A 26,063-nucleotide genomic window follows, 5' to 3' on the forward strand; every position below is an offset into this window, starting at 1 on the left:
ATTTAGCTCATATCACAAGCTCCCGGTCAAGCCCTTAGGTGGAATTATCACCATTATCATGCAATAATTACATATGTAGTATATTACAGGATCAAATTCACAATTGATGATACTCAATTATATACATATGTAATTTGATTATCATATATGAAGGGTGCATATATTAGATGGCATGAATAAAATACATGCATAAACATGAGCCCATAGATGTAGTGGATTAGGAAATCTCTCTAATTAAGATGAGATGATATAATACCGTCCTTTCCATCCTTTCCTAACACCTGTTTAAATTTATATTTAATCAAATGTAGCTCCATGCCACCTAATTTCACCTAATCCCAAATTTCAAATAAACCCTTGTTACTGAAACTTCAAGCATATCTCACAATATGTTGAATGTCAAATAAATATTATAACGGTCCTAAGAAGTGTTTAACGGTGGACGTCCAATCAACTTGAGATTTGGAAATTGGGTCATTTGCCTAAAAGGAGCTCGCAAAATGAACGGGCGACCTTTGATAAGGCATATATCATGGTGGTTGGTTGACGTTGGTGTCACCAGACAAACGGTCGTTCAGATACATCAGCTATATCCAAGACTTTTGTGGCCCATATGATTTTTTAATGGTAGTCATTTAATCCCTGCTCTGTGGTCCTCTTGAGAATTATCTCTAACTAATTTTTGGGATAGTGCACTAAAATGAGATGTAAAAACTGATGGACGGCGTGGATATCAGCACATATATCAACGTCGGCCCACGGTCAGGAAAACACCCACTTACGTGTTACCCGGGTAAGTGCCTACGCGAGAAACGCAAGCTGTTTCCTCATCATCAGTGGCATTTTGGTCAACAAAATACCAACTCATCTCCCATAAGCCGCCTTCCTCTTCTCCTCCTCCGGTTTTCTCTCCCCCACAAGATCTCCTCCGCCCCTAACGGATTCCGTCAACCCAGATGCCAGTCTAACCCCTCCGTTCCGTCACCATGCAGCAGTCCTCAAAAAATCGCCGAAAAGTCGCCCCCGTCACCTCTGACACCCCCGATTCCTCGGACAAGCAAGACCACCACCACCTCTCCTCGGCTATCTGCAACGGCGAGGACCTCGGACCCTTCGTACGGAAAGCCTTCGCCTCCGGCCACCCTGAGACCCTCCTCCACAACCTCCGCCACTTCTCCCGCTCCAAGGAATCCGAGATCGAAGATCTCTGCCGGGCCCATTACCAGGACTTCATCCTAGCCGTCGATGATCTCCGATCCCTCCTCTCCGACGTTGACTCCCTCAAATCGTCCCTCTCACACTCCAATTCCCTTCTTCAGTCCGTCGCCGGTCCTCTCCTTTCTTCCCTCGACGCCTTCATCGAGGCTCGCAGCATCGCCCGCAATGCTACCCTTGCTTTAGATGCCGTCCGATTCTGCGCTCGCCTCACCGAGCTTTGCTCTCGCGCCAACGCTCACCTCACGTCGGGCCAGTTCTATCTCGCTCTGAAGTGCGTCGATGCAATCGAGCGCGATGCTGACAAGACGCCGTCTTCAGCGCTGCGGCGGATGCTCGAGAAGCAGGTCCCGGCGATCCGGGCCCACGTCGAGCGGCAGACGAGTAAAGAGTTCGGCGATTGGCTGGTCCAGATCCGCGTCGTGAGCCGCAACCTCGGGCAATTGGCGATCGGGCAGGCGTCATCGGCTCGCCAGCGGGAGGAGGAGCTCCGGATCAAGCAGAGGCAAGCGGAAGAGCAGAGCCGTCTCAGCCTCCGCGACTGCGTTTACACCTTGCACGCGGATGATGATGATGATGAGGACGAGGATGCGGCTGGCGATGATGATAAGGATAAGTACGGACGGCTGGGATTCGATCTGACGCCTCTCTACCGGGCCTACCACATCCATCAAACTCTAGGCCTCCAGGACCGGTTCAAGCAGTACTACTTTGAGAACCGGAAGCTGCAACTGACGTCGGATTTCCAGGTATCTTCCATGACACCATTCCTCGAATCGCACCAGACGTTTTTCGCTCAAATCGCTGGATTTTTCATCGTCGAGGACCGGATTCTGCGGACTGGCGGTAGTTTGATCTCGAAGATTGAGGTTGAGAACCTGTGGGAGACTGCTGTGAGCAAGATGTGTTCTGTCCTAGAAGATCAGTTCTCGAGGATGCAGACAGCGAATCATTTGCTGTTGATCAAGGACTATGTAAGCCTGCTCGGTGTCACGCTGCGGCGGTATGGGTACCCTGTCGATGCTTTGCTGGATGTGCTGAGCAAGCACCGGGACAAGTACCATGAGCTTCTGCTGTCAGATTGCCGGAAGCAGATTGCGGAAGTGGTTGCGGCTGATAAGTTTGAGCAGATGCTAATGAAGAAGGAATACGAGTATTCAATGAACGTGCTGTCGTTCCAGATACAGACGTCTGATATCGTGCCAGCATTCCCTTATGTAGCCTCATTCTCATCTACAGTCCCGGATTGCTGCCGGATTGTGCGGTCGTTTATCGAGGATTCTGTTAGTTTCATGTCATATGGGGGGCAGTTAGATTTCTATGATGTCGTGAAGAAGTACTTGGACCGGCTATTAGGGGAAGTCTTGGATGGTGCTCTGTTGAAGCTTATTGGATCATCTGTACACGGTGTGTCCCAAGCGATGCAGGTGGCGGCAAATATGACGGTTTTAGAGCGGGCCTGTGATTTCTTCTTCAAGCATGCTGCGCAGCTGTCAGGGATTCCTTTGCGGATGGCAGAGCGGGGCAGGCGGCAGTTTCCGCTAAAGAATGCCCGCGATGTAGCTGAGGAGCACCTCGCTGCACTGCTCCAGGCAAAGGTCGATGAGTTCATGGTGCTGACGGAGAGTGTGAATTGGATGGCTGACGAACCCCTGCAGAATGGGAATGAATATGCGAATGAGGTGATCATCTATTTGGAGACATTGGTTTCGACTGCGCAGCAGATATTGCCAGTTCAATTGCTCAAGCGGGTTCTACACAGCATCCTCTCTCATATATCAGAGAAGATCGTGGGAATCTTTCTTGGGGATTCTGTTAAGAGGTTTAATGGGAATGCCGTTATGGGGTTCGATGTTGATCTACGGCTGCTTGAATCGTTCGCGGAAAACCAATCTCATCTGTTTGCGGATTCAGAAGCTGATGCAAACCAGTTGAAGCAGGCATTTGCAGAGGCAAGGCAATTGATCAACCTGCTTATGAGCAATCATCCAGAGAATTTCCTCAATCCAGTGATTAGGGAAAAGAGTTACAATGCTTTGGATTATAGGAAGTTGGTGGTGATTTCTGAGAAGTTCCGGGATTCTTCAGATAGGCTGTTTGGGAGCTTTGGGGGAAGGGGGTTGAAGCAGAATCCAAAGAAGAAATCTCTAGATGCTTTGATAAAGAGACTCAAGGATGTGAGCTGAATAGTGGATGTAAGAGATCTTCATTTCCTTCTATATCTCGCTATGGTTTAATTTGGCTTATTGGTTTGTTTTCTTTGTTGTGGTCATTGATCAATTACTAACTTAGCTTACAAAGTTTCCTCGTTCAGTCGTTGTCTCATTGTTTCTCGGTCATTGCTAATCCCATTGTGTATCCATCCTGCTGTCATCTTCGTTTGTTTGGTATATTGAATTCTTTCTAGCCTTCACTATAGGAAATTCTGTTATCTATCCTTTTGTGGATGTAATAAACTTAGTATGATGATTGAATGAGCAGGCACTTCACTTGAATTGATTATTTTCTTGGACACAAATGCATCTTCACCATGATATTTGTCTCTTTTGTCATTTGGCTTTGCCGTGGAAACAATGATCTTGGATGTGCAGGCACTTGAGTTGATTCAGTTGTTTATCAAAAACCAATGTAATATTGCCATGATATGTCTCTCTACTCATTTAGCTGCTGCTGCTTCTTCTTCTTCTTGTTTCTTTTTTTTTTTGAAGGCAATGGTAATTTTATTGAAAATGAGCACCAAGATATCTGTGTGTTTCTACTCATTTAGCTGTTTCTTCTTCTTCTTCTTCTTCTTCTTCTTTTTGATGGCAATGGTAATTTTATTGAAAAAGAGCGCCAAGATGGCACAAAAGCATATTACTTCACCCTACTAGAAACCCACTTCACCACATTGCTCTTGTTTCGAAAGCATCTTCCTTTCCTTTCCCCCAAATCACCCATAGGACAACCAATAAACTCATCCTCCGTCCCACGCCATAAGAAGACCCCCAATTGAGAATAACATTGACCAATACACATTGAAGCTCCTTAGAAGGCCATGCCACATTTGCCGTGTGAAGAGGCAATGAATAAAAAGATGATCGACTAATTTGGCACTCATAATGCACATGAGACATGTTAGGGACAATCATTGACCTTTTTAAAGATGATCAATGGTCAAGACCCTTCTCCTTCCCACTGACCACCCAAAGGCCATGGCCTCCATTAAACGACACTTGTTGCGTCTGCCATTCACATCATCCCACCACGACGCTTGAATTATATAATAAAAGTAGCAAACCAAGAAATGGCCCAAAATTTCTTTTCGTCAGACCATCATATCCGAGTCCCCACTCACTGGGCAGCTGGAGGCGATCTAGGAGCAAGATATACATATACTCCACCTTGTTGTCAAGGAGGTACCTTTATTAAGGGGGTGATCAAACTACTGGCTCTTCACAACAAGTGAAGCATTTTGCAATTGGAACACTCCGATTTGAAGAGAGGCAAGCTGTCCTCAGAACTGCATTTTCCAAGGAGATTTCCTCAGCCCAAAAATCCTCCCAAAATATGATCTTCTCTCCATTGCCCAAAGAGAATCCGATGCCCTTAATAAACTTCGGATTCACAAAGATTGCCCCTTTCCATATTGCAGATGCCCTATAGAAAGAAGAATCCCTTGTCTACCAACCCCCATCGTGGCGCCCATACTTGCTAGCTATAGAAAGAAGAATCACTTGTCTACCAACCCCCATCGTGGCGCCCATATTTGCTAGCTATAGAAGAAAAATCACTTGTCTACCAACCCCCATCGTGGTGCCCATACTTGCTAGCTATTATCTCTCTTTGCAAGACACCTTCTTCCACCCCAAATCTCCCTAGCCACTTTCCCAGCAATGCGAGGTTCATAGGCTCCAAGTCCCCGATGCCTACTCATTGAGCTTCTCACTAGCTGTTTTCTAAATTCATTGTCATATTTTGAGTTGCTGAATTTCTCACCCTTCATTCAAGTCGTAAACTCTTGTCCATCAAGCTTCTTTCCCAATTACAATGTTTCCTACATTAATCGCATACACATAGGCAGGCAGTGAGATACCATCCATATCATTTTGTGTGCTAACTTGTCAAATGTGTATGACATCTAAGCCATGCAAAAGGTAGGACCCACCATGAAGATCCCCTAGCGCAGAAGGTTGATCCAATCATCAGGCTGGCCACACATGTACATGGAAAGAATCAGAATAGTCTTGGAAAAAATGGCATTTCTAGGCAAGTGGTTGTAAGGATATGGGAAGATCTGAAGGATTTGTGGAAGGAGGTTATTGTCAGGGATTATGGCAAGTCAGATGGGGTTGGCATCCCAGATTACCCAATTGTAGGTCGGAATAGTCCTGGAAAAAATGGCATTTCTAGGCAAGTGGTGGTAAGGATGTGGGAAGATCTGAAGGATTTGTGGAAGGAAGTTGTTGTCAGGGATTATGGCAAGTCAGATGGGGTTGGCATCCCAGATTACCCAATTGAAGGTTGGCATCCATCTTGTGGAGTGCAATTAGCAATCTTGGAAGGAATTAGCGCAACCCAACATGGATGCTTCTCAAATAAGCTATGTGCTATATTCGATGAAAGTGTTTGATTCCTAATCAAGATAGGAGATATGATGTGATTTTTGAGACATAAGTGGATAGTGGATTCTCCTTTAGTAAAGTACTATTGATCTATGTAAAGTGTCTTTCACTTTTGGAGACAAAAGTGAAGCATTCTACGAGTTTTAGGGTGGCTTGATTGTATGGAAGACCAATTTATGAAGGAATCTAACGGATGAAGATGTGGAAGTGTTTGGAAACCTCCTTACGCTCTTACTGAAGTTTTCATCGATATTAATCTGAGGACACAAAATATTTGGACTAGGTCGGTTTACAATGGGTTCTCCTTTGAGTCTCTTTCAAGCCTTATGTCCTTCTGTTAGTGACCTTCCCATTAGTGGAATTATGAAGGATTGGCTCCTAAGATTCAAGTGTTCTCATGATTGGCCACGAGGCCCACACCAATAAAAATTAATGTTTGATGGTTTGAGAAACTGAAATGGTAGTGGTTTCCCTCCTTGCTTTCTTTGCTGAAACAAGGAGATGGTGTACCATATGTTTCTTCTTTCTTTGTTAGTCCAATCTATGTGGACTTGCCTCTTTGCTTTCTTTGGCATTAGTTGACCCATGAATGCTTCTCTTAAAGAGGTGATTGGGGGTTGGATGATCAATATGTAAGGACTGCAAGGTGATATTTGGAGAGAGTTTGACCACACAACATAGGTTAATGGTTATGGACATTAAGAAACAAAAAAGTGAGCCATGAATGCTTCTCTTAAAGAGGTGATTGGGGGTTGGACGATCAATATGTAAGGACTGCAAGGTGATGTCTGGAGAGAGTTTGACCACACAACATAGGTTAATGGTTATGGACATTAAGAAACAAAAAAATGAGTGAAATTTATAGGTGTCCAAAAACTAGATGGTGGAATTTAAAAGGAGAGAAGATAATATTATTCATAAATGAGGGAAGAAGGAAATTGGAATGTTGAGGAAGAAGTGAACATTATGTGGAATGAGACGGCTGAGTGCATTAGGAAAGTGGTAAAAGATATTTAGGAGTAACTAGGTGGAAAAGCAAATCATATAAGGAAACTTGGTGTTGGAACGACGATGTATAAAAATCTACTAACTAGAAAAGTGCATGTTTCAAGACCTAGCAAAGGACTAGAAACATTGAAAATTTTGAACAATATAGAAATGCCAAAAAAGTTGCTAAGAAAGTAGTAACTAAAGCTAAATTAATGATTTTTTACAATATATTTGGGACAAGAAGGGGAGAATTTTATTTAAACTTGCAAAAATGGGAGAGAGGAAGAGTTAGGGACCTAGATCATGTGAGATGCATTAAAGGCGATGACCAGAGGGTATTATTAGTCAAGGACAATTAGATCAATGAAAGGTGGAGAAACTATTTTCAGAACTTGTTAAATGGCAATCACTCTTAGAGCATGGATAGAAGGAAACATAAACCCAAATGATGTTGGAGTCCATGGATACTTTCCTAGGATTAGTATGTCAGAAGTGAAAGAAGTTTTGAGAAAGAGGAAAAATGGAAGACCAAATGATATACCAAACATTGTTTTAAATGGCGTGTTGCTTACGCTACACGACACTTCTATATATATATATATATTATTTTATTTTTTAAATGGGAAAAACATGATAAACGGTAAGAAAATAAGGAAAAAAATATAACAAAGTCTTAAAGATGATTCATTTTTTTCAAGTATTAGCATGTTCAAACAAGTTATTAATTATCATTGATCAAAAGCCATTCCACATATATATACTGAATCAAATAATTACATCAAGAACTTTCTAAGCAAACCACTTTAACTAATACATGTCTAATTGAAACCATAAGTCGCAAGTATGAAAAGAAATAAAAATCTCACAAGTTAAAAGTATTAAGTATGATACAAGTGTCACATTCTTTAACATTAGATACAAAGAAAACGTAAAGTAAATAAATAAAAATAATAATAATAAATACATTGTAGTGTACACTACGATTATGCTATTTAGTATGCTACATAGCGCTATGGCTACACTACATAGCATACGCTACTGCTATGCTACGAGTGCTATTTGAAACACTAATACCAATAAATGTTTGAAAGTGTGAGGGGGATGCTGGGTTACTTTGGTTGACAAAGTTAACTAGATTGTAAGATCAAAGAAATGCCAGACAAATGGAGAAAAAGTACGGTGGTACCTATTTATAAGAATAAAGGAGACATAGAGAGCTGCACTAACTGTCGCGCAGTTAAACTTATGAACCATACTATGAAACTTTAGGAAAGAGTGATTGAACATTGACTAAGGCATGAGAGGAATGTATCAGAAAATCAGTTTGGTTTCATGTTAGGGAGGTCTATCACAAAAGCAATTTTCTTACTTAGACAATTGATGGAGAAATATAGGGAGAGGAGGAAGGATCTCTCTATATGGTCTTTATTGATTTAGAGAAAGCTTATGATAGCATCCCTAGAGAGTTGATATGGTGGGTGTTGGGAGAGAGGAGTATCAAGAGGATATATTGACATGACGAGGTATGAGGGAGCAATAACAAGTTTGATGACCACTAGTGGAGAGACAAGTGAGTTTCCAATTACTGTAGGCTTGTACCAGGGTTCGGCATCGAGCCTATACCTTTTTGCATTGGTTATGGGACGAGCAAACGAGGCATTTGTAGGAAAAAGTCCCATGGTGTATGTTGTTTGCAAACGACAATTTTGATTAACAAGATAAAGGAGGGTGTAAACACAAAACTAGATTTATGGAGAGGTGCTTTGGAATCTAAAGGATGTAAAATCAGTTGGGCTAAAATAGAGTATATGGGGTGTAATTTTAGTACCAATAGGAGTGGGAACAAGGTATTAGTGAAGATTGTTGGCCAAGAGGTTTCACAAAATAACCACTTCCGATATCTTGTGTCAATAATTCATGAGAGTTGAGAGATTGAGAAGGATGTTGCCCATAGAAATCAAGTGGGGTGGAAGAAATGGAATGTGTTATGGAGTTTTAAGTGATTGTCATGTACTGCTCATACTAAAAGGGAAATTTATAGGATGTTTGTAAGACCAGCCATGCTTTATGGGACAGAATGATGGGTGGTAAGGAACAACATGTCTATAGGATGAGTATAGCTGAAATGAAGTTATTGAGATGGATGAGTGGCAAGACTTGGAAGGATAGAATTAGAGATGAATACATTTGGGGGAATTTAGGTGTAGCACCAATAGGTAACAAGATGAGGAAAAGTAGACTTAGATGGTCATGTGGAATGGAGCCAAGAACTGCACCGGTTAGGAGTGAGTTGGTACAAGTTGAAGGCTCTGAAAGGGCAGGACGAAGGCCCAAAAGGTCGTGGGTAGAGGTAGTAAGAAAAGACTTGATGACCTATGGTCTAACCAAAGTTATGGCCCTGGATAAACTGGAATAGTGATAAAGGATTCATTTAGCCGACCCCAATTAGCTGGCTTAAGGCTTAGATGACGATGATGATGATTGGAGGTTGGACAAATGATCTTTTAATCATCAAGGGAGGATTCTTTGGAAGATACCTTACACTGTTATGTGGGGTCTGTGGAAGGAAAGAAATTGCAGGATCTTCAATAATGGTGTTTCTTCCTTCACTCCATTAAGAGTAGAATCACCTCTATGATCATTTATTGGGAGCTTGTAAATCCAGAATTTCAGGGTTGAACTTGTCTGTCTGGAATTTTGGGGTAGATTCCATGGAAACCTAATGGAGCGGAATGAAGAATTTAAGGACCTGTTTTCTTTGAAGATGCTGTTGCTTCATGGGAACTATCTCCCACTCTTTTCAAGCTTAAATTACAATTTCTCTATGGGAAACCATGCTCTTTTGAGAATATTCTTCATTAAAAAAAAAAAAAAAACTACAGCTGATTCAAGGTAGACATTATGGTCCCTGTGATGATTGGACCAGATTGATTTTTAATTTTTTATTGAGGGTATCTTCATGATTGGCCCACCTTTTGCACAGCTTGGATGTTGCATAAGTGACATGCTGACAAGTCTGGTAGGTTCAGACAGTATTTTACTGTCCACCAGGTAGGGCTGGCAATGGGCGAGGCCTGGGCCAGTCACATCAATATTTTGAAAAGCCCTGGCCTGGTAAACATGGCCCAATCAATTCAAAATCCAGGCCTAAGGCCCACCCATTGCCAGGTCTACAATGAGGGTCTGATGTGACCAGAATCAAAAGAATATAAACTGGTGCAAGTGAAGATCAATGTTAGAGATTTTGAGACCCAATCATCTTGTGATGGCTGTGGCATGTGTAACTCCTTGTCCCTCATTTGGGATCAAGGTGTCCCATATCGGTATCGGTTGGCGTAACGGTACCCCCTGAAACCGATACAGATATGGGGGCGTAATGGCGATACGGGGGCGTAACGGCCCGTAACGGCGCAATTTTTTTTTTTTTTTTTACCAAAAAAAAAGAAAAAATATGGATTAAATCCGGAATATTCTAGGCATTCCAAATATGCATTCATTTATAAATTGGAACATGTTTATGGTGGTGTAATGGTCCACTCTTTGGTGAGAAGTTGTATCGGACTGTCTAATGAATTTATGAACCAGATAACCTGAATTTGACTACAAAATTTATATATTTAATTTTATAAATATCTAATTTATATACTTAACAACTTGATATCATTTCTCCCTATAGTTCTTTAAAAAAATGAAATTAAATTCAGGTAGATGGCGTTGTCAATTTGGGGCTGACTTGGAGGACCAATCTATGCACCAAATCAGCCTCAAATTCATGCAATTTATTGTCATTATCCCACTTATGAATTGGTGGACATTTATTGGATAGTGAATCATGAAAAAAATCAAAAGACCCTATTTTAAAAAATAAAAGTTCACAAATTAACAATTAAAACTATTCAAACAATTTGATTTTGGCATTATGAGTTAACAATTGTAGTTCATAATTTAATTGCTAAATTTTAAGTTAATATATGTCTCGTGTACAATTTTTTAAGGCTTGAATTAGGCGGGACTCGGATTGTGAAGTGTTGCACACGTGTCAAAGTTTTTTGGGCCCCACGCGTGATGAATGTGTTATATCCACACCGTCCATCCATTTTGCCAAATAATTTTAGGGCATGAGCCCAAAAATGAGGCACATCCAAAGCTCAGGTGGACTGCACCATAAGAAACAACACTAATTAAACGTTCACCATTAAAAATTTATTGGGGGCTACAAAAGTTTTAGATCAAGCTGACATGTGTGTTTTCTCTTCATCCACGTCAGTGTGACCCAATTAATAGGTTAGATTGAAAATAAACATTACAATGGACCTTAAGAAATTTTTAATGGTGAGCATTTTATAACCACTGTTTCCTATGGTATGGTCCACATGAGATTTGGATATTATTAATTTTTTAGATCCTGACGTAAAATGACGTGGCAAAATGGATGGACGACATGGATAAAATATATACATCATGGTGGGGCCCACTCGGGTCTGATCAAATCAGATTGGATGGAAAATAAACGTTACCGTGGGCCCTACGAATTGTTTAACGGTGAAAATATTATCTCCGCTGCTATTTTTGGTGCGGTCCAGATGATCTTTGGATATAATTCATTTTTTGGGTAGTGCTCCAAAATGATCTCTGAAAATAGATGAACGGTGTAGATGTAATAAATAAATCACTATGGAGCCCATATAACTTTGATCTCCTTTGAACCGTTCGTACAACTTGGAGCTCGAAGAGTGTCAGCGCTCGTCTTAGCGTGACAGGTACCCCTAGTTGGTGCGCGGTACGCCTGAATAATTATAAAACCACAAGGAGAGTGGAGTTCCAACCCTAGTGGAGATTTGAGAGAAAAAGAGAGAGAGAGAGAGAGAGAGAGAGAGAGAGAGAGAGAGAGAGAGAGAGAGAGAAGAAGAAGAAGAAGAAGAAGAAGAGGAGGAGGAAGAAGGCCGCAGTCGGGGCCTCAGCCTTAGCCACAGCCGCAGCCTCAACCAGAGCCGGGGCCGCAGCCGCAGCCACAGAAGAAGAAGAAGAAGAAGAAGAAGAAGAAGAAGAAGAAAATAAAGGAAAAGAGGTATGTTTTTTTTTTTTTTAAAAGGCCCGTAACAGCCGTTACGGGTCAGTAACGGCCGTTACGTGTACAGAATATGGACTCGGCCGATACGACCCCGAAACGCGTAACGGGTACCACCGTTACCGTTACGTATCGGCCGATATGTAACCGTTTTGGGACACCTTGTTTGGGATGGATGTCGTGTGGATTGTGCTCACACTATCTTCACTGTTCCCTTGCGTCTCGTTAATAGCATGTGATCCGCCATCTTCCTGTCCTGCATCCTCTCTGGTTGGATTGATGATGGCCTCTCTTTTGTGCGGAACATGTAGGCATTGGTGAACCCACAATACTGGACAGGGTTATCACACAACCACAGATGGCTGAATAAAACATAGCAAACTTACATTGGAACAACATCATGGCATACTGATTCTGTTTGATGTGGTCCCAACGAACAAGTCACCAGGTAGTGGTGATTAGTCCACATGGATTCTTCATCCACCTAGGCAATTTGTGAGGGTTTTGGGTGTTTTTGGTTCAAAGCTCCAGTTGGTTGACCTCCTCTGTGGCACATAACAGAATGCTGTGTATGAACAGCACTTGTGTTTGGCTGCTGCGACAACTTGTTGAATCTTTGATGCCGTCTCTACCCCTTTGTCTCCATTTTCCTTGGTGGTATCATCTTGTGGCTCTTCACAGTAGTTGAGGAATTTACATGGGCATAATGGTTGGAACATGGCTACTACCTGGAGACTTAAAGCAAGAAACATCACCACACACTCTCTGTGAGTCCTCTATTATGCAGACATTACCACAAGTCTCCATGACTTTATGGCACAACCTGTTAGTTATCTTGGGAGCATGCAGGTTATTTTGAGCCCCTGGTATGGTTGCATGAGGTGGAGTGCCACATGAAGAAAGAACAAAAGAAAGCACATCGATGTAGGATACTATGGCAAAGATTACTGTCATAAGGGCTCCTTATTCCTGAATGATCAAAAGATTGCTGTCTTGTTGGGTGTATTGGTGTTCCATGTAGGAAAAACTGTTTACAGTGTATAATGGTTTATTTATTTGTATGGTTGTGTTCCACATCATCTTTTGCTAAGTGGGTTGCCATGCATTCATCAAATCATGGTATAGTTTATTCAAGCTTGCCTGTGGATGTAGAAGCTGTTATGTGGTGTCTGTAGGGGAGTTTTTATGGGGTCTTGTTCATCAGCAAATGCATGCTTCTCTTACGACAGTTATTACATGTTTGCTGATGGGCAGGATGTTATAATTCCTCATCCATGGGGTTCCAAACTAGGGAACTGGTGGTTTTGGACATACGTGGAAGTCCTCATATGAGCAGGCAACTTGGCTTTGGAAGCATTCGTTGTTGCCAAACAAGAAATTTTGAAGATTAGTTATGAGGTGACTTTAGGTGCTACAGGGTTATATGGGAGATTTCTCGGGTAATTTGTACATGCAAGCGTGGAATGGTGAGAGGAAAATCATGATAGCCTAAGGTTGGTGGGGCCATAAGACCCTATGTTACATTGGTAACATTTGCTTGTTCTCTGACTAAGGAGACATTAACTACAAGAAAGATCATGGCTAGAAGTGTACCAGAGTTTGATCAGCACTAGATCTAATACCTTTTGTTTTATTAATGGTTTGCTTTTGGTTTCATTCATTGTTCAAAACATCCCTGATATTGTCCATATCTCCAGCTTGACAATACCGATGACACTGATAGCGATACTGATAACACTCCAGTTATTGGTAATGTATCGTTGAGTATCGCCGATGTATTGATATCGCCGATATTTTTTACTATGTAAATTCCAGGTGTTGCTTGTATTGCCAATGCATTGATATCGCCAATATTTTCGACCGTTTAAATTCTAGGTGTTGCTTGTATCGCTAGTGTATTGGCGATATTTCGATACCATCGCCAATGCATCAATATCACCAAAATCTGTTTATCGAAAAAAAATAAATTCATTTATAAAAACTTTTATGGGCACATGGTTGTATGCAGTGTTCAATTTGTTGACGAAAATGTCATGATATTATTGGTGTTGCAACATGGGCGATATTGAGAGCACAATTTTTCATTTTCTTTCTAGTTGTTGATTATTTCTTGGCGAAATATCATTTGTTGCTGATATTCTGAAATATCAAAGGATGTTTGGATGGTTGGATGAGATCGTTGGATGGATATAATAGTTGGACTGATTTCTTACGATGACACGTGCTTTTAGGCTCCCATTAAATGGAAACTTATTATGTATGCATTCTTTTTGCTAAATTTTTATTCCTAAATATGCAAATATGTGTATTTTAGCATATCGTGAAGTTTCATTGAAAATTTCCACCATTCTCCCCATGTTTCCCTGCATTTCTGGTTATTGGCGATATTATCAACAATATCAGTTTCTATATCCCTGGCCAGCGAAACTTGTAGTGATACCGATACTTTAAGAGCTTCCCAAGCAGAAAGCTGGTTCATGTTTGGAAGTAGGAGGAAATGGGCCTTCAAATGCAGTAAACCCCAAGTCGCAGCCCTCATCCTCACCCTTTCCTTCTTGATCACTTGGTCTTCACTAATAGAATGGAGAAGAATTCCGTGGCCAACCCACTCAACAGCCTCCATGAGCGGGTTTATCTTTTTTAGTTGAACAAATGGAACCACTAGCCCTCTTGGGGATGTTTGCTAGGCCATAGCATCTCCAGTGTCCAATGTGGAAATCATGTTCGAGTGATCAGAACATCCGATATAGCGTGTCACTAGGTAGATGGCCTCATCCCAAAAATTTCTGGTGATTGGGATCCTCGCAATGGCTGTGCGAGAAGTGCATATAAAAGGTGATTTTTTTTTTTTTCCTTCTTCTGGTGCGGGTGCTAGATTGTTGGAAATGGGAAGATTTGCTCAGTCGCTAAGTCAAATTTCAAGAACCATCCTACCAAGGTGCTACCACTTTGGATTTGCACTTTGGACTTTTGTTTCCTCTCTTTCTTTCTGAGCTTCTTCGCTTGCTTAATATCTTTAAACAGGCTCTTTCCTACTTCACTTGAACCCTTCCCACCACTTCTCATGCTTTGTGAAACGGAGGGCTAAATTATGTGTTGGAAGAATAAATTTTTGGGCCCTATGACTTGTATTCCTGTAGGGTTCGAGCCTGTAGCTCAATAGGAGACTTGGCGTGTTTCATCACTGAGATCTAGAGTTCAAGCCCAGCTTAACTAAAGAAAAAAACCTCTACTTTTCCTTCATATTGGCATATTTGCACCTTAGCGCATATGTCTGGGACTATGCCTAAACCCCAAAATCTTTCAAAAAAGGGAAAAAGAAAGAAAGATGAGAGGGAAACCCTGAAATGAGATATTATACATCGTTTACGTATGGTAAGCATCAGCTTGTCAACATGAAATTGCAGCATGCACTTTTAATAACTCCCCATCTTATGAAGAGTATTTTGGATTTACTTCCAATGGTTTCTAAGTTGTTCCTCTATACACAAGCTGTGCCTGCAGGACCTTATCTAGTGTATGCTGAAAGGGAATATAGCCTCTTGATGTTCAGAAAAATCGATTTGCAGGAGATAGTGAAACCACCCAGTTTCTTGTTTTGAACTGCTTGGAGTAACTTCATTATGATCGACAGTTTATAATGGTTTTGGTTGCACTGATTTTGGCAAGCTACACCTTCCTTGGCCTACACATCCAACGACTGAGCCTCTCCACACCAGCCCAAAATCCACTGGCAATGGCAATATTTTTGAAAAAGTTTTTTCTTTCCTTCTTTTGTTTTTAATTTTTTTAACTTTTTTTTTTTAATTTAATTTAATTTTTTTATATGTTTTTTGTTTTTAACATAGCCCACCTTTAATGGGGATACTCAGCCAGGGTTTAGGAAGAATTGCAAGTTGGACCTCCCTGTCTTAAAATCTTTTTGTGGGTTACCCAGAAATCTAATTGAGGCAAGTCGGCGGATGGCCTACCCTTGTATTCTGATTATTCTTTATCATCCCTTTGGGTGTGTCGGTTTGTCTGCCCTTTTGAATTTATTTCCCTTTTTTGCTTTAATGAATTTTAGTTACCTTTCAGAAGAAAAAAAGAAAAGAAAAGAAAAAAAAAAGACAGCATTCTTCCATAGGGCTGGACACTTCCCGGAGACCCAAGCTATGGCATTCTTCAGTCCACCTTCCAATCTTCAATGGTTTTAGAACTCATGGACACAACTTGAAACCTAGCCAACTCAAGGGACATTCGTAGTCTAAGTCAGAATTGGTTTTAGGTGCATTTGGCTGCTGCACCAAATACCATGAAATTTCGTGATATTTTGGTGCAACCAAACATACCCTTGGAAAAAGGGTTGATTATTCAATGCAATAACAAAAGATTTCATTTTTCCAGTTTTGCTGCATCCATATGTTAATTTAAAAACTCTGTGGAGAATGTCAGGTGGAGTGAATGCTTGGCAACCTAACCATGCACATATGTTATTTGAAAACATAAGCTTTTACTGAGTCAGGTCTTCCAGTCGATCCAACCAGCTGAACATTGAGTTGAGTCAGGAGTGTTGATATCTATTTATCTATAACTACATGCATTGAGGATGTAAGATTGGACAGTCTGTAGATAATTTCAACATTAGTCATTATCTATAGTCCATAAAAATGCAGCTTCTTGTTTGTAAATTTTGAATAACCACAGGTTGCGAAAGTTTCAGTGCTTCAAGTGGGCCTTTTCTTTTTGCCTTTGTGGATGCACAAAAACAATCGAAACATGTGTCTGAATGGCCTCGGAATCACAAAAGTACAAGTGAAGGATCTTGTTTATGATCTGGGAATCATCACAGGCTATGATCAAAACAAGTCATGATATGCAGAATACAGGTTGGTATTGTTTTTATTATTATCATTATTATTTTTTTATTATTCCTTTGACCTGTAGTTGTCTTTCAAAATAAAAATAAAAATATGGGAATAGACTCCAATGTGGGTTTGTCACAAGAGTATCAGATTGTGATGACTTATCGGAAGTGCAGTTGGTGTACGTGCACTCAGACAAAATCACGCTCTCTGACCCAAAATTCACACAGATCGTGCGTTCTTAACTGTCTGATTTTGTCTGTCAAATTTGGACCATGGATTATTTGGGCCGTTATTTTGACAGTCTGGATTAGTGCGAACGCTGTGGATTAATTGCTACGGTTTAGTAATTTGTGACAAACATGCATTGGAGTCTAGCCTAAGAAGATTGTATGGAAATTGCCTTTTATCTTATATAATTGGTGTATCTCTCTGTCGCCTTTTTGGTTTCACATGGGCATGATTTGAAAATTCAAATATCTGGGCTGTGTGGACCATTTTAATATTGTTTTAATGGGCTATGCTGACCATGGTTGTTTATTACATCGATTAGCTTAATGAAATCTTTTATGTGACTGCTGATGTGTATGGAATGACGTCATGTGGATGAGATCCACCCCGTCCATCAGGTGCGCCAGCATATGTTTGGACTGGGCCCCCACAATCAGGCCGGTTTAACGTAGGTGGGCCACATCATGGGAAACAGTTGAAGATGGGAAGTCCCATCATTAAAAAATTTCAAATTGTGTTAGTGGTACTCCTTGTGGATATGCCATCTAATCCACTCGTATGACGCACCACACCAAGATGGATGGATTCTCTGAAGATAAAAGACATTTCCAGACTCATGTGGGCCACACAACATGATTTTACGCCGTTCCCTATGGTGTGGCCCACCTAAGTCTTGGATTTGACTGAACTTTAGGATCCATGGTGAAAATGTAATGGCAAACCTGATGGACAGGGTGGATCTGACGGATGAATGTTCCATGTAGCGGTCAGTAAGCACAAGTCAGGCCCTTGGTGTGCCTATGCAAGTCACACTAGCGCGATCCTGATTTTAAATCCTATCCTTCTACTATTGGCGTTGCCTTGTGGGGGTACAATTTCAATAATGGACACTCGATTTAAATTACGAAAATTGAGTTGTTGACGGACGGCTGGGGGCCCCTCATTCTTTTGACAACTTGTCAAGCATCGTAACATCTAGCCCGTCCAAAAGGTTGGCCCCATTAAGAAGAACACCTGATGAAAATTTTAGGCTGATCCACTCATTATTTTAGTCACACCGTTGGAGAGAGAGAGAGAGAGAGAGAGAGAGAGAGAGAGAGAGAGAGAGAGAGAGAGAACAAAGTGGTATAACCATACATCTTATTTGAAGTACACGTGGCCCACTTTATGAGTAGAGCGGATTAAGTGCGGCCCGGGCCTTGCTGTTGGGCCCACCTTGATGTATGTATTCTATATCCACGACGTCCATCTGTTTTGTGGGATCATTTTAGGGCATTGACCCAAAAATGAAGCAGATCCAAATCTCAGGTGGACCATACTGTGGGAAACAGTGGTGATTGAACATCCCACTATTAAAAAACTCCTGGGCTCTCCTGTAATATTTATTTTCCATCCAACCTGTTGATTAGGTCACACAGAGCTAGATGAAGGGGAAAAAATAAAAATAACTATCTCAATCTAAAACTCTTCTGGCCAAAAAGAAGTTTTTAATGGTCAATCACTACTATTTCTTTTGGTTTGGTCCACATGATGAGAATTAGACCTGCTTAATTTTTGGTATCATGCCCTAAATATCAGGTGGACTACACCACAGGAAACAGTGGTGATTGACCATTAAAAACTCATTGTGGGCTACAAAAGTTTTTGGATCATAACTGATGTTAGTGTTGTCATTTCATCCACGTCTCTATAACTATATCAACAGGTTCGATGGCAAATACACATGCTGGTGGTACCCATGAAGTTTTTAATGGTAGGCATTTAATCACCACCGTCTCCTGTGGTGTGGTCTACCTGAGATTTGGATCTGATACAATATTGGGTTTGTGCCCGAGAATGAGCTGGCGAAACGGATGGATGGCGTGGATATACGAAAAAGAAAATATACATTACGGTGGGCCCACTACCGAACCCGGGTCTATAAGCACCAGCTCGAGGGGACGTGACGATCTACTGACCTCACCGGGATTAGGGGGATGTTATGGTAGAACAGAAAGAAGGGAGTTTAGTGGAGCTAGCTCTCCTGAGAACACTTTGCTGGGTGATACATCAATCGGAGCCGTCCATCTAGTGAATCTTCTCATAGATGGCATGTATTTCAAAAATACGGTTGTTGGACGATCTCACCTTTCACTTTGCTTCAGTTCCCTGGATAGAATCATCACCATCAACTATTCTCTTGTACTACCTTCTCGTTGAAGGACACTGATCAGATGAACAGGATCAACTAATGGATGTGTATTTTAGATCATTTCCTTCCCAATGCAAGAGAAATTAGATAGACGGTTCCGATTGTACATTTTCTGAGTGGAGACGACCTTAGCATATTTGCGTTCCTATAGTATGCTCCAACTGAGATTTGGATCTATTTCATTTTTGGGATCGTGGCCTAAAATAATATGAAAAAACAAAGGGACGGCGTAGATACAGAAGACATACGTCAAGGTGGCCCCCACGGTAATGGCTGCACCTAATCCGCTCCCACCGCGGGTTCTCCGTCTCAGATTGCATAGATTACATGCTCTGTACGGTCGAGAAATGCTGAGAAACTCGCACGAGTGCACTTGGCCTCACACGTGTAGTAGAGGCGAAGGTACGTGATATCGGAGCCACTCATCATGCGATCCATAACATATAGATCCGTGTCTAAAAAATAAATTCGACATCGTCAGTAGGTGGGCAAAACAAATGAACAGTAACGAGAGACTTAAAACAACGGTCCAATTTCGATGTCGCATCTGGCCAACACGAGAATCAGGCTGTCCTAATATTTGAAGCATAGCATCTGATGAGTGCAAATCGCCTGATGAATGGCTCAGATATCACATAGCTGAGCAAATCCCACCTCAGTGGACTTAAGGCCCAGCTAGATGAACGGTTCTCAATGGCTAGATTGGGTCTTACAAATGGAATATTTTAAATAGGCCTGACCCAGTAACAACCCTGGCTTAATGGGATGGGTTGGGCTTGGGCTACAAATGTCAGACATTTGAGTAAATGAGTTGGGCTTGAGTTGAAACCTATTCTACCCAACTGTATTGTCCATCAATGAATGGACGAGATGATCCAATCATGGCTGACTTAAAACCTGAAACAAAATGAAGAAAAAGGTTTAGATAAGTTGAGTTGGAGTTCCTTCTTCATTCCCAACGTGGAACTTCCCCAGTCTTAGATGTGGGGCCTATAGGTGGTATATCCAAGCCATTGATCTGATAGCTCTGTCACGGATGAACCATTCATAAAATATACTCTCCATTGGTCAACTCTAACCTTCCTGTCTTTGCCGTGCAATGAAGATCAAACCAATATATATATATATATATATATGAAATGGTACTATGAGTTCGATGTCACGGGAACTTCTCATCATGTGGAGCTGTGTGGGCCCACCATGATGTGTGTCGGACATCAACACTGTGCATTTGATGGGTCTCCTTTAAATTATGAGATATGCTAAAAATCAGCCGTATAGGGGACTTGGTGGGTCATACCATTTAACATTATATATATATATATATATATAAGCATTTGGTGGGGACCACTTGAGTTTTGGATGCATCTGAAACTTGGTCTGACCCCTTATCTAAGTGGGACACACACAATGAATGGGCTGGATTTGTGAATCACCTTTCGGTGGGCCTAATAAATGATTATGAATGTTTTAATGGTCTCTCTCCACTGTTGTATATGGTGTGGCCGAACCAAGTCATGGATTGACTTGATTTTTAAGCCCGTGGCCCACCATGAAATGGTGCATCTGACAGATGGGGTAGATGTTCGACGCACATCATGGTGGGGCCTTAGGCATCCAAAAGACAACCCACTCTCTCTCTATCTCTCTCTCTCTCTCTCTAAGCAGAAAGCAAAGCTCCAGCCATTAAAATTTCTGAAGTTTTGTAGCTCAAAATATTTTCCCTATGATCTTGGCATCTCTCTTCACCTCCTTTTATGACTCTATTGTGATAATATCAATGCTAGCCATGCATATGACAAACAATATCATCTTGTATGAATAGGCTAAGCATATTAAGCGATAGACTATTACTTTGTTCGTGATTTGATAGCTAATCGTTCTTTATCCATCACATATGTACCATCCGCGAATCAACTTGTAGAGGCTTTTATGGACCTCATCGTTTATTTTTCAATCTATGAATAATTTTATTTTATTTACTTTATTTCTTTTGTTACCATTGTAATTATACGTGGACGACAAATCAGATTGTGGGTGTTTTGTAATTGCATGGGCACCACATCATGAGTAGCCTTTTATACTTCACTTATATCCAGAATACTCATCTAGAATTAGAGCATTGAATAAGGTAGATATTATTAATTTAGAAAAGGAGTAAGAAGGAAGACCAAAGATTCAATGGCCAGGATCTTTCAATTTGGGAGATTTTATGGGAATAATACATCCATGATGTGCCCATAGGAACAATGGCATGGATAGATCACCAATGGACCCCACATGATGTAGGGCGTGCATTGATACATTCTTACCGTGGTTGGACTAAAAGAAGGTGAACTGTAAATTAGCCGTCACTTTTTATCCAGGTATTATTATGGGGCGCACAATCTATCAATCTTTATTGCAATATATCATTCGGGATGAGCGATCCACATAATGGGTCGCCAATAGACCATTCGGGATGAATGATCCACATAATGGGTCACATACGTGTGTTTCACCAGAAAACGCATGCTTTCCATTCAAAACAAAAATTTAAGAAAAAAATTATCATTTGTCTTATTTTTTGAGTTTTAGATTTTTTTTTTGTTTTTGAAGAATACCTAGCCTCCAATGATTTATTTTTGTATGCCATGCTTTAAACGTGAATTGGGTGAGAGGTTTGAGCTTTCATTGTTGACCCGTTTACTAAATGTGTTAGAATCAGGTGAACCCAAACCCAGCCTAAACTGGTCACCCCAATTAAGGAACCATACCAAAACGACGGTGTTGAAACAAGGTAACTTCACTACAGTCTACCACTTGAGCTATGGATCAGGGTTAATCTTTTTTTGTTGAATGTGAATTGATATTTTATAATTTTAGTTGTTCATTTTTTAATGTTTGTGATTGTTCCAAGTGGTGCATGCGACGGTAGCCTATCCATGATGGTTCTACATCTTGGCTCGTTCCGATCACACTGTACACGTGTCCTAGGCTACTAAGTTAATGTGGAGCAATATTTAGCCTGCTCCCTAGGTGTCAGTATTTTGACTTACATCAAGTTGAACTGAGTTGAGCTAGCCTCGGCTCGGCCATTAGCTGACCTCAGCTTGAACTCGGCTCGGCTTGGTTCTCGAGCCTGACTGGCCAGCTCAGCTCAGTTCGGTCAGTAGCTCGGGCCAGCTCGGCTCGTGTTCGAGCCGAGTTCGCCATTGAGGCATTTCCACAAACACTGCAACTTCAAAATTTCACTGTTTCACTAACAAAGGCAATGGTTTTACATGTGTTTTATCAAACACCTTCTAAGCAACATAAAAACCAAGAAAAAAAAGGGAGAAAAAGGATATTTCGTTGATGTCGTGATGTCGTGACAGTTTTCTTCCAAGCCCATGTTGATGTCGTGAGATGGTAATTCCCCTCCTTGTTATAGACTTTTGAATAGCCTGGTGCCTCGTTGGATGATTTAAACAATCAGAACATGGCTTTCCCCAGTATGTGTATCATGTGTAGAAATGAGGAGTCAGTTGATCATCTCTTCATTAATTTCAGTATGATGAGTGTGGTTTGGTATTTCTTTGTCGATTTGTTGGGGTATCTTGGACTTTCAATTAGGGGTGTACAGTACACCCCTACTCTCAATTTAATGGCAATACCGGATTTGTTTCATGTATATACCTCCCTTGCCACCAGTCACATTTCTTTGAGTCATTTCATCAAACAGTTGGTGAGCAACATCAATGGCAAAGTAACCGAGTCGCCGAATTGGATCGATTCGAGCTGGATTCAATCCGAGTCGAGTCGAACTGCTTTGGATGGAAAATAAACATTACCGAAACATTATGATAGGCCCTTGGATGGTTTTAATGGTGTGCGTTCAATCCCCACTGCTTTCTATAGTATAGTCCACCTGATATTTGGGTCGGCTTCATTTTTAGGGTGATGTCTTAAAATGGTCTTTCAAAACAGATGTACGGCATGGATATATAATGTATACATTAAGGTGGGTCAATAGTCAAGGCGGCACCTAATCGGCTATGATGTTAGTGGGTGTTACCATTACCGTGGGGCCACCTTATGATGTGTTGTAATTCCTGGGTTGTCCATTTTTTTCGTTATTCCAACCCATTTTAGGATCGGATCCCAGAAATTAGGTAGATCCAAATCTTGGTGGAGCACACCACAAGAAACAGTAGTGATTGAGCACCCACCATTAAAAAACCCCAGGGCCCACTGTCAGCAGATCCGTAATGTTTATTTTCCATCCAACCCCTTGATAAGGTCAAGCAGACCTAGATGAAGGAAAAATAAAAAGATCAGCTTAATTCAAAACTTTATGGTATAAAAATCGCTTTTAATGTTTGTTCGCCACTTGTTTCATTGGTGTGGTCTTCTAGAGAATTGGATCTTCTTAGGTTCTTGGATAACGTCCTAAAATGATCTGAGAAAACGGATGGGCGGTGTGGATATAAAACTAATTCATCAAGGTGGCCCCCACATGGTAAGGGTAACAATCACTAAAGTGTTACCTGGGTAACACCTAATCCGCTCCATATTGATCAGCCTCGTACAGATGGGAGCCCTTCCTTCCCTGTGGCTATCGAGTATTCAACGCTCCATGTCAGAGCTCTCGAACACGGCAGCCTTTGAAATATAATCTGTAAATTTACCCACGTGATAGATACGGTGATAGTTCACCACCACCTTAAATAGATGCATGAATCCGTACATGAACTTCTGCGAACTGCGCTTTCCATCCTGCCAACGTGTTGTTTTACCGGAAAGGGGAGCGGATTCGGTCAGGCCGTGACCGTGGCTCCCTTGATGTATGTGCTGTATATCCATGCCGTACATCCGTTTTTCTAGCTCACATGAACCCAAAGGCAAAGCAGATCCAAATGTCGGGCAGGAAACATTGGTGATGGAACGCTCACCATTAAAAACTTCCTACGCCCACAGTGAGGTTTATTTGCATCCAATCTGTTGATAAAGTCACCCAGACTTGATGAAGTGAAAACACGTAAACAAAAAAAAAGAAGCCACCATCGCTTTAGTGAAAACCAGATTAAGCATACCTTAATTGGGATCCTATGAATACAAGGCAAACTCGAAATTTTAATACGGTGGGATAAAAAATTCCGGCAAGCCACAAGCCACTAGGCATACATCAAAGAGAGTTTAGAAAAGAAAAGGAGGCTAGGAAAGAAGGTGATGATGCATAGGATGATATTCAGGAAGATTAGATGATCGTGAGTTTCTGATGTAATAGAATCTGAAATTTTAGCATGTCAAAGCATACGCCTAATGAGAACATGCGAACCCCCCCACTTTCTTAGTTTTTTTTTTCCGTCTATCAATTTTGTTCTGATTTGATTTGGTCGGTTTGAATGTGAGATTGACTACGCGGTAAAAATGCATTTAACTTGAAGTTATCACTAGCCAAATAAAGCTTAGTATGCATGGATGAATAGAAACTATATGATTGCTCAAAGGTTGGGAAATCATAAGATTTCTCAACTCAAGTGACTCCTGCGGTTTGTCTGCGACTGTAGATTTCGACTAAGGACTTCAGTTATGAAAAAGGATAGGGTTAAGCATGATTTTTCATCCGTACAATGCAATATCTAGTTTATGAGATTTTATAGTTTTTTGAAGGATTCAGTAAAGTTTCAACATTATTATATCAGTTGTGCTTTGTACAGTTTAAGACTCCGGGCATGCAAAATAAAATAATAATAATAAAGAAAAGAAAATAGATAGGAAAGAAGATTGTAAAACTAAAGTAAAAATAAGGTGAGTGTGTGCACTGGTGATGTACTTGGAATGTGTGGATTGCAATGCAAGCTAATTTGAAATGTGATAAGGAAAATGGGAGATCCAACACCTTTTTTTTTTTTTTGTTTTTTGTAAAATGGATTGTCGACCTCGATTCCAACTATAATATGTTGGTTTTAGCTTTAGCTCTAGCTTTATCTCTAGCTTTTGAGTTCTCAAATAAAGGAGATAGGAACATAATAGATACAGGGAGTAACTCTTGACGGAGTCAAGAAAATTTCGATTGAAATAGTTAAAAGTATAAGTTGGAAAGTTTGTAGAGGATTGTTGTAGAGCTTTCTAGATTTTCTTACTGCTACGGAAAGTTGTCTCAGGCTCTCTCTCTCTCTCTCTCTCTCTCTCTCTCTCTCTCTCTCGTGTCTCCAGTGAATGGGTTTCAATAGGTAAAGGTAAGATGTTCTGGTAGTAACACGTAAGGGTCCAAGAAGGGATAGAGACAGGTTGGGTTTTGTCGAACGCACAAAGTCAGCTTCGAAAAAATTGAAGCAAAATGGTAGATGCGGTAGGGCTGTAATTGGTAAAGCACATCAAATACCCATAACCGATCATGCTGTGGCTGGCTGTGCACATAACTGACCATGAGGTGACCAGCTCAACACATAACAGGCCATGCTCTTGGTGACTATGGTTTTCCCAAAACCAGGTGCTATGAGAGCGATAATTTAGATTTGTTTCCTGCTCTAGTGGTGGTGAATGGTTCATGCATGCACCACTTGGGTCTGCCTTTTCGTGTGTTCTAATGACGACTGATATGCTCTGATGAGTGTCCAGGGTGTGTCATTAGCCATATAAAGGGTTTGTTCAGGGCCAACTTGAAGTCAGCGAGTAAGATTAATTTCATTAAAAGGGCGGGGCCGTCACCTAGAATTAGTGGACCTTTGACCAGTTATGTGTGAAGTCGATCATCTCATGACTAATTTTATATGTAACCGGTCAAAGTAGGGTGTCTGTGGACCCACATGCGAATTAACTCAAACCATTGGCTTGGCATCAATTCGAACGGTGTGGCCGGCTTCATCAGGTGGACTGCCCTTGTTTTAGCCCCAGGTGAACATAAATTTTATGACATATACACCATACTCATGAAATTAATAATGTCCGACAAA

The 26,063-nt window shown here is 41.1% G+C and overlaps 1 protein-coding gene across 5 annotated transcripts; it reads left to right on the forward strand.

Annotated features, from left to right (window-relative positions):
• The first annotated feature begins 844 nt into the window (after positions 1-844).
• LOC131226084 (exocyst complex component SEC15B) lies at positions 845-13,533 on the forward strand. 5 transcript variants are annotated; one of them, XM_058221765.1, is made up of 2 exons: positions 845-3,410; positions 13,107-13,533. In XM_058221765.1, the coding sequence occupies exon 1, from the start codon at positions 987-989 to the stop codon at positions 3,399-3,401; it is 2,415 nt and encodes an 804-aa protein (XP_058077748.1). In that variant the 5' UTR covers positions 845-986; the 3' UTR covers positions 3,402-3,410; positions 13,107-13,533. The 5 variants fall into 5 exon arrangements, with proteins under 5 accessions (XP_058077748.1, XP_058077750.1, XP_058077752.1 ...); XM_058221767.1 differs by having other exon boundaries at positions 13,132-13,533; XM_058221769.1 differs by lacking the exon at positions 13,107-13,533 and adding an exon at positions 12,439-12,967.
• The last annotated feature ends 12,530 nt before the right edge of the window (positions 13,534-26,063 follow it).

The sequence above is a fragment of the Magnolia sinica genome, chromosome 14, assembly GCF_029962835.1.
Source record: "Magnolia sinica isolate HGM2019 chromosome 14, MsV1, whole genome shotgun sequence".
NCBI lineage: Eukaryota > Viridiplantae > Streptophyta > Magnoliopsida > Magnoliales > Magnoliaceae > Magnolia > Magnolia sinica.

Bases quoted from the DNA above. Each gene is read 5' to 3' on its own strand.
- LOC131226084 (XM_058221765.1), top strand. From the start codon at position 987: ATGCAGCAGTCCTCAAAAAATCGCCGAAAAGTCGCCCCCGTCACCTCT.